Source organism: Ambystoma mexicanum, chromosome 7q (assembly GCF_040938575.1).
Source record: "Ambystoma mexicanum isolate Mex_15411 chromosome 7q, UKY_AmexF1_1, whole genome shotgun sequence".
In the NCBI taxonomy this organism is placed as follows: domain Eukaryota; kingdom Metazoa; phylum Chordata; class Amphibia; order Caudata; family Ambystomatidae; genus Ambystoma; species Ambystoma mexicanum.
The window spans coordinates 1093014143-1093023335 of record NC_090941.1 but is presented as its reverse complement, the minus strand read 5'-3'; the positions used below and the strand labels follow the sequence as shown (position 1 = coordinate 1093023335).

The 9193-nt window shown below is 40.3% G+C and overlaps 1 protein-coding gene across 1 annotated transcript in view; it reads right to left on the bottom strand.

Moving 5' to 3' along the window:
* Positions 1–8255: 8255 nt before the first annotated feature.
* The window catches only part of LOC138528198 (transient receptor potential cation channel subfamily M member 2-like), a 602757-nt gene continuing 601819 nt past the window's right edge, over positions 8256–9193 (bottom strand). Inside the window, exon 33 of the mRNA XM_069639650.1 lies at positions 8256–8381. Within this exon, the coding sequence (XP_069495751.1) occupies positions 8256–8381 (126 nt within the window). The remainder of the gene's footprint in view (positions 8382–9193) is intronic.

Below are 9193 nucleotides of genomic sequence, written 5' to 3'. Positions count from 1 at the left end.
AAAGGGTGTGTGGAAACGCATGTGGCTGCCCTGCAAACATCAGGGAAGGGGGTATCTATAGCTTCCAAGAGGTTGCCATCTACCAGTGGATCATTCCTGCGTCAGAACCTAAACCCTGCGCTAAGATTCTACTATGGTGGCCCAGACTCATTTTCTCAAAGTGGCAGCATATGGGCGTGCCACCTGGCCAATTTCCTGGTTGATATGGAAGGCTGTCCCTACACAAGAACAAGAGGAAGGTCCCAAGGAGGCAGTTCATACCAGGGAACTTTGAAGTGCTCGAGAGGCAAACAAGAGTACAGTTGAGAGCCCACATCATGGTTCCCGAAAAGCATGAATAGCTTCCCATTATACCCGCAAAGTGGACATAGATATCCTAACGAGGATCCCTTCATGCAAGAATGCCCTTTCATGCCCTGCCTGGAGGGCAGACACAGCCTATAATGGCACGCCAGGCCGAGCTAAGGCAGACCTAAGTGAAGCGAGGGCCTCAGCTCGGGCTGTGGGCCGTTAAAGGCCATGTCCTCCAGCCAGGCAGGGCATGAAAGCCATTCGCACGCTGGGTTTCAAATGGCTTTCACAATTTTGCCTCAGGAGATCTGCACTGCTTGCGCAGCCGATCTCCCGATGTAAAATGGAAAAAACGAAAGATGGCCGCCACCATATGGAAAAGCATGTCTATGGCGGCAAGACGGGAGGTGCTCCGGGACCGGAGCATTGCGCTCTGGCCCGCAGGTAATTGGAGGGGGTGGGGAGGGGAAGCGGGACACAACTTTGCATTGCACTAATTTTGATATTATTTATACATAATTCATGCATTTATAAATTGTACTTATGCCAGCCTCAGAAGAAGAGACATTCTCGAAACACGTGTCAGGCTGATTCAATCCACTGTTAAATCTGCATAACTATGCAATGAAAAGCTTTGTGTTTGGTGCAGTGTGATTGTACAAAACGTGTGTGATAGCATTCTGAATTGTGGTGTGTAGGGCAATACACCCACACGGTACATATATTGTGCAGCCGTTGAACAAACACTTATTGCAACATAGTGCTAGCGCTGGACGTCTCTGTTCTTTCTTGCCCAAATAGCTTCTCCTTTTCTACATAAGCTTGAGATATCTAGCTGCTGCACGGTAGACCTTTGAAATTATGGCAGAAGCAGCCGAATATATTCTCACTAGGGATGAGGATATCAAAGCATTGTTTGCCCCAAGAGGGTCAACCCTCAATCCATTTAAAAGACTTTATAATCAAAAAGAGGACCCAGTTCCAAATTTGTCAAATTGGAAAGATTAAGTATCAAGGAAATAAATAAATTCTGGGAGAAAACTATGCTCAAGCACTACCTAGCAGAAAACAAAATACCGAGGGGACTTAGAATCCTTATCTTACCCGATTTTGAGGATCCTCTAGACAGCAACCTAGCTTTAGAATGGGAAGCAAATCTGACCTCATGCTCCAACAATATGATGAAATTACTCATAGAGGATGGGGAAAGGGAACATGCATGTATAGTTAATCAAATTGATGAGTTGAAAAATGAAATAGAATTATTTGATGCACCTAGTGCAACGATTGACAAAGATTTTAAGACCATGTACAATATACTAAGAAAACACCAGGATGAGGTGAAAATGAGGAAATCAAGAACATGTTCGCGTGATGACAGACTATAGAGACAATCGTGTTTACACATGTCAACCGAAATTTGATGAAGTATCAAGATCACGTAGCAGCAGCTTAGCCTCATCAGTTGCAAGCTCTGATATTGGTAGTGATTCTGACAAAACAGATACTACTACAACAGTAGAACCTGTGGAGCCCAATAATTAACAAACTGATGAGGAAGAAGAGGTACCTCATGGACTCCCAATACCAGGACCATCGTCAGGTCCCCTTTTTTTAGAACAAATCAGACAATTCAAAAAAGGCAATCGACAAGAAGCTATACGCAAACAGGTCAGATTCCGACTTCCATCAGGTTCATATATTGTAACACCTGGTGCAAACCAAGGGGCACAAGGGGTGGCAAACATAGGCGTAGGAAACACAGCACCAACAGGATCTCGATTGACCAGAGCCTCTTATCAGAAAGCTCAACAAAACCAGAACAGATAGATTTAGTCTATAATTTGAGCCAGCATCAGCTCTCGCCAGCTTTACATTCTGTCTTAAACAAGGGACTATCATTTGCACCGTCTGGTACAAATGATTTGGTACGGATTCAAATTGATCTTTTTAAGTTCATTAGAAAACAAACTAAAAAAATACTTTGCTACACAAATTAAAAAATTCTCAAGCAAGACTCGGATACTGGAACCATCAGAAGTATCTTTGCAGACAATGATGACCACACATATACTCATGTCCCTAGACGATGCCGCGGCTGATAGGGACCTGAATATAATGGATACTTTGCAGGATCTAGATATCCAACAACAAAACTTAAAAATTTAAGAATTTCACAAGCAATCCAAGTTTACGCCTATTTTTTCTGAGAATAATATTATTGACACCTTTCATCGTGCTGTAACTATTGATATCCAGGCTTTGGCAGACAATCCACAACATAAGACTTTCAATTCTAATCTCACACGTTCTGAAAGGGTAGCGTTACAGAATTTGGCATCGAATAATGCAGTGATTATTAAAGAAGCGGACAAAGGTTGGAATGTTGTAATTTTGGACAGGCAAGACTACATTGAGATGGGGCTATGTCACCTCAATACGATTGGATGCTACGGGATCCTTAAATTTAATCCACTGCCTACTCTGAAACAAGAACTGAAGATTCTCATAGACAAATGGCATAGCAAAGGGGTTATTTCTGATGTTGAAAAACTTTACCTTATGGTTGACTGTCCAACTATTCCGACCGCCTATTTTCTTCCTCAGATCCATAAGGCCTTTGATAAAATACCAGAGGGGAGACCTATCATTAGCAGTCAAGGTGGACTTATGGAACCAATATCAATTTATGTTAATGAATGCTTAACACCATTAGTGTCTCTACAACACCAATTTATATACGTGACACTATGCGTATCTTGTTGATACTGGAGCAACTGAAATATTGTCTGAATCTAATCTTAGTTACACTTGATGTAAAGGTGTTATATATGTCAATCGACCATAAGAGAGCTATTGACAGTGTTGACTATATTTTTGACAACAATCAGCTTCCTATCATTTGGTTTAGTAATGATCAAAGAACTATTGATTTGCACTCCAAAACAATGTTTTTTTTTTCGATAACATTTATTTCAAACAACTCATTGTTATTGCTATGGAGGCTAGTTTTGCACCATTAGTGGCTAATATTTTTATGCATCAATTTGAGCAGCAATATGTCTTCACTAACAAAACATTTTCCTCTGTGATTTATATTTGGAAAAGGTTTATTGATGATGTCTTTGTGATTTGGTCTGATACTGTTGACAATCTATTACTATTTGTTCAATATTTGAATAATAATGTATGGGGTTTGAAATTTACACTTCAGTGGAGTGAATCCTCAATTGATTTTCTTGATTTAACGATTTCAGTGTCTACAGATGGTTTCAAGACCAAAACGTATCGCAAACCTACTTCTGTGAATGCCGTATTGCATGCATCTAGTTGTCACAAAAAGTCAGTGATTGATAATATCCCAAAAGGTGAATATATTCGGGCTAAACGTAATTGTTCAGCTATTTCTGATTTTGATGACAAAAAAATGTTAATTCATCAAAATTTTAAAAATAGAGGATACAAGCCCCCAATCCTTAACAAAGCAGTAAGAGATGTTACAAATCTGATGAGAGCGGACCTACTGACTCCTCGTTCAAAATATAAGAAACAACCCAACCAAATTAGACTGATAACCAGATTTAATGCTGACAATAATAACATCTATACAATTTTGAAGTTCCATTGGCATCTGCTACACTTGGATCAAGATCTTACCAAATGGCTTGAACCAAAACCGGGGATCATTTTTAGCAGAGCCCCAACGCTTAAAAATATTTGTGTCCATCATACATGCAAAACCAAAAGAGAAGCAGCACATGGTTATCTCTCGGGTGTCCGAATGGTTTCTATAAATGTGGTAATTGCAATATGTGTGCATATACATTAGAAACATCAACGTTAGACTAGACGAAATTTGTAGTTTATTGCATAACTTGTATCTGTGGACTGCGTTACATTGGAAGTACCATTAGACCGTTGAAAATTCGGATTAGAGAACATTTGTCATCCATATCTAATTGTGAGAGTAAATATCCTCTGGCAACTCATTGGCAGGAAAAGCATCAAATGGATAACAAGCAGGCTATTCGATTCACGGGCATGGTCCAAGCAAGCATTACACAAAGAGGTGGGGATCGTGAACTGAGATTGAGGCAACTGGAGGCTAGATTAATTTGCAAATATAGATTGACAACTCGGGGCCTCAACTCAGATCATGAATTTCATGTATTTTTATAATTAATAATGAGTTAACAAGACACTGTACCTCAGGTTGTTCGTTTGTGTATGAAGATCATTGCTAACCTGCAGTTTTAATTTTGATAATTTATGATTTTCTTTTATTAATTAATTTCCCACTCGGATTGCATTACTATCACACTGATGCAGAATAATGCTATTTAAACTTAAGGTCATAGAGAGCGCACCCAAGATGTGTCATGGCGCTATCAATATGTGTATATTTGAAAATATATTGAAAACAACGGTTCACAATATATATATTATTGGTTGTTTATCAGAACATATCTTTTGGATTGTAAAAGGTGCCGCTGATGGCGACGATGGAGTGCATCGCGTGTCTGCATAACTCGAATGTAAGTCTGCATTGAACGCGTAAATGGTGATTGCTACAACTTCTACCTTTAATCCGCAAATATCTAGGATCTTAAGTACTTATAGTATTTAATCATCAGTAAAATAAAAAACAATGGTAGCGATCGAATTATGGATGGAATTGGTGAGCGACTGTTATTTACTCAACCAAGATGGCGGACGCACGGAAGCGGCTACAGGCCAATGTTAACAGTCTAGTGTGTGTTTATACATTCCTAGGAGAGACGGCGGCGGTTTCTCCCGCGTAGCTGTCAGAAGCCGAAAGGCTGGTGGGTGAGATGGTTGTGTGTGTTTATCTATGGTCCCTAAACAGGCTGATACGATTACCTATTGACAAATTGGATGAATAATGACTAATTAGATGCTTGTTTGCATTTTCTATTTTTTTGGGTTACCTACATGTTTGGCTATTCGCAATCTGTTAACTTGGGATACAATTTGGATGGTTGCCTTATTTGGTGAATCGCGTGCTGTTTAATATCGGCGCACAGTTCAACAATCCGTTAATTAACTAGCATTACAAACTTAATGGAAATGGCAGGTAATTAAGGAATTTTCTGCGTATTTATATAGGTGTGGAAAACAAATGACTAATGAAATCAGAAGTGTATCTGATAGGGGATTTCGTTGATTTACAGATATATGTAGCATACTAAGATACATGATTTACTAATGCTCGTGTTGGTAAGTTACAGTCTTCAATAATATGGCATACTAACAATAGTCTATATATTCAATTGATGACAATTGGTCTTATCTTTTATCTATTTTTTCTTGCATAATTGGTGGCTATTTAAGAAATCGGACTAGTGAAATTGGTAAATATATTACTTGGTTATATACACTTCTGATCATGACGTGACACACTTTATCGCTGTGCATTCAACTGAAATGAGATGGCCAATAGACCAATGAGTCTTATTTCTTTATTCTTTGGCTATTCTTCACTTATTATTGCCTCACAACAATTGGTATGTACTCATGATTATGCATTTCATTTATTGTCTGCACAACTGTAATATGAATGGTTTGGATCACCCCTTTAAACTCCTTGCCTTGCACTACCTATTTGGAATGTCAACTTTGCATTGCACTAATTTTGATATTATTTATACATAATTCATGCATTTATAAATTGTACTTATGCCAGCCTCAGAAGAAGATACATTCTCGAAACACGTGTCAAGCTATCCCAATCCCCTATTAAATCTGCATAACTATGCAATGAAAAACTTTGTGTTTGGCGCAATGTGATTGTACAAACCTTGTGTGATAGTACTCTAATTTCTCATCCTTAATAGTTGATAGTTAAACTACAATTGTACTGCACAAAATTCAGGGTAACTCATATATGCTTGGTATATTTCTGTCTAAAATAAAACATTTCAAACAAGAAAATAAATACTAATTATTTGCAACAAGTATTTTACTGTATTCAAATTAAAAAGTGTGTTTATTAAAAAACAAACGCGCCACCCAGGGCATACATGGAGCTCAGTTCTTCCACATCAAGTCCCATTTTTACATTATTAGCAAATGGCTGCTCCTGCCATTGCTGCTGAACTAGGACATAGGCTGTCAGCAATTTAAGTACTTTGTGAGCCAAGCAGACAGACGCGCTTTACTTTTTTTTCCATTGTTTGCAAATACTTGTGTACAGGCGCGTTATAAATGCCATATCATATCATATCAATAAATACAGATAGAAAACAGATTAAAATGTAAACATCAGTAAAACAAAAAGAAAAAAACGAGACTTGCATATAAAGGACAGCCAACAGTGGGGTAAATCCAAGTAAGGATGCTAAAATGGTACTACCATTTTTCTCAAATTTTATTTTGCTGCATTTTTGACCACTATTTTTTACAGCAAACACACAGATGGGAGTTTCAGGTTAGAAATATAGAGAGCGGGGAGGGGCGAGGGGAATCCTGTGCTTTTTGTGGTAAAAAAAAGAGGTAAAATAGTCAAAGAAAAATGCAATGAGAATGTCATTCAGCAACAAACAAAAAAGTTGGGTAATCTTCATAGATCCGGGGAACTAGCAAACTGGATGAACTCCATGAATCTGGAGTGTTTCTCTGCCATCACCTTCTGCTTATCTCTGCCATCACCTTCTGCTTATCTCTGCCATCACCTTAGGGTTATCTCTGCCATCACCTTCCGCTTATGTCTGCCATCACCTTCCGCTTATCTCACCTTCCCCTTATCTCTGCCATCACCTTCCACTTATCTCTGCCATCACCTTCCGCTTATCTCTGCCATCACCTTCCACTTATCTCTGCCATCACCTTCCGCTTATCTCTGCCATCACCTTCCGCTTATCTCTGCCATCACCTTCCACTTATATCTGCCATCACCTTCCGCTTATCTCTGCCATCACCTTCTACTTATCTCTGCCATCTTCTTCCACTTATCTCTGCCATCACGTTCCGCTTATCTCTGCATGTGCATCTACAATTCAGACCATTACAGATTGTCGCTCCAAAACCACTTCACTGGGCACCTTACCAAGAAAACATTTATCCATGGCTGAGAATTATATTTTCTTTCTTTGAAAATATCAATATAATAATTTAGATTATGTGGGTTCAAAATCACAATCCTGCTCATGTATAAAAGACAAATGCACCATACTTGTGTAATAATGATGTCAAATAGAATATGACCATAGATATACAATCAGTGCATGCTAGAGTTTCCACTGAAGTGCAGCAGACCAGGCTTTTAAAGTGACATGCGACTGTGACATGGACTAGCCTCTGACTTTACGCTGTCTGTGGGATCCGGTTTGAACTGGTCCTGGATCTGCAGTTGATTCTGGTGTGTAGCTTAGTCAGAATTTACACAACTGATAATTTCTTGGCTGGTGTCACAGGTACTAGATATGGCTTGAGGTCCAGGTGTCCAGGTGTTTAGTGGAGACCTTTCCTCTGATTATGGAAGTACCACAGGACCAACGATGCTTCAAGCTGTGCTGGCATGAAGTTGCCCCTTTTCCCTGAGAGCTGACAGTCAATCACATATTAGAAGCTCTTGCTGGAGCCATGCATGCTGCAGATGGTTGGAGAGTGCTTCCTGTACGAGCACGGTCCACTCTCCAGAAGCAACCTCATGATGTTCTCTTCCGCTTTCCAGAGCTCTCTGCCACCGTCTGGGCTGACCATGCCTTGTGTCCTTGCTTACACCAAATAGATGTATTTAAACCCTGTGTTATGACACTCTTTTGCCCGCCAGGCACAGTCTACTCTGCTCAGCAGTGACCAACAAAAGGGCTTTTTCAGTGGCAAACACTTGATCCAAGAATGCATGGTTTTTCCGAGCACTCCCACTCACTTCCTTCTTAGTAATACATGGTTTGCCTACCCAGTAATGTGGCTGTAGCTCTGTGCAGCTACTAGCGCCCATCTCAGTAGTGAGCTCTAAAGTTCTCAGTTGCTTTACGGAGAATTTCCTTCTGATTTGCAAACAGCGGAATCTTCTGATCCACGACCTGCCAGCGGATGGAGAACTCAGGCTCACGGTCCAGAATATTCTGCAAGAGATACAGTCACATTGAGTTACCATCAGTCAAGGCCCAAGTGTTTAGACAGTCCCTACTACTGGTGTGCACATTATGGCGCGGGGCATGATTGATGAATGAGCACACATGAAGTGTGAACTCCTATAGTCTCTACAATTGTCATACGATATGATTGTGGATATAAGGACTCAAAGAGCAGTAAATCCACCCACCCTGAAAATAACCTATTTGATGGACACTAAATGGAGAAGCAGAATACAAACAACAGTCCCAAAAGTACTAGGTGAACAGTCCTAGGCAAAAGGAAAGGGGTTACAGAAATCTCATCTCAACCTTGGCACACAGGTTCAATCTACAAGAACATGCTCATAGAATTAGTCTCTTCATGTTTGTTCTACCAGAGGCCTGCACTCCAAAAATATAATCTCAAGTTAGGATTTTTGCTTGCTTGTATAAAGGTCAGGGCATTCAGTCACAAAGCTGTCAGTACAAGGACCAGCAGCAGTGGGGGGAATCCCCAGCACATGCACTGGCTGACCCCTCCCCTCTCCTTCTTAGCCCCACCCTCCCACTCCTAACTGGATCATGCCTTTGAAAGAATGAACCAACAGCCTTCCTTCTACTTCATGTCAGCACTCACTGATATGTGATTGCACCACCATTTCCCCAAACACTGACCACACACGTGAGTGGAGTTGGTTCATTCACTTGCTGCTCTGTGTTCCAGAACACCCTCCCCTTTCCAACAGGTTCCCTGCACAATCTTCATTTTTAAGCTTCCAAAATAGCTGTGCCACGCCTAGCAGGTGGGGCCCAGCAAAGTA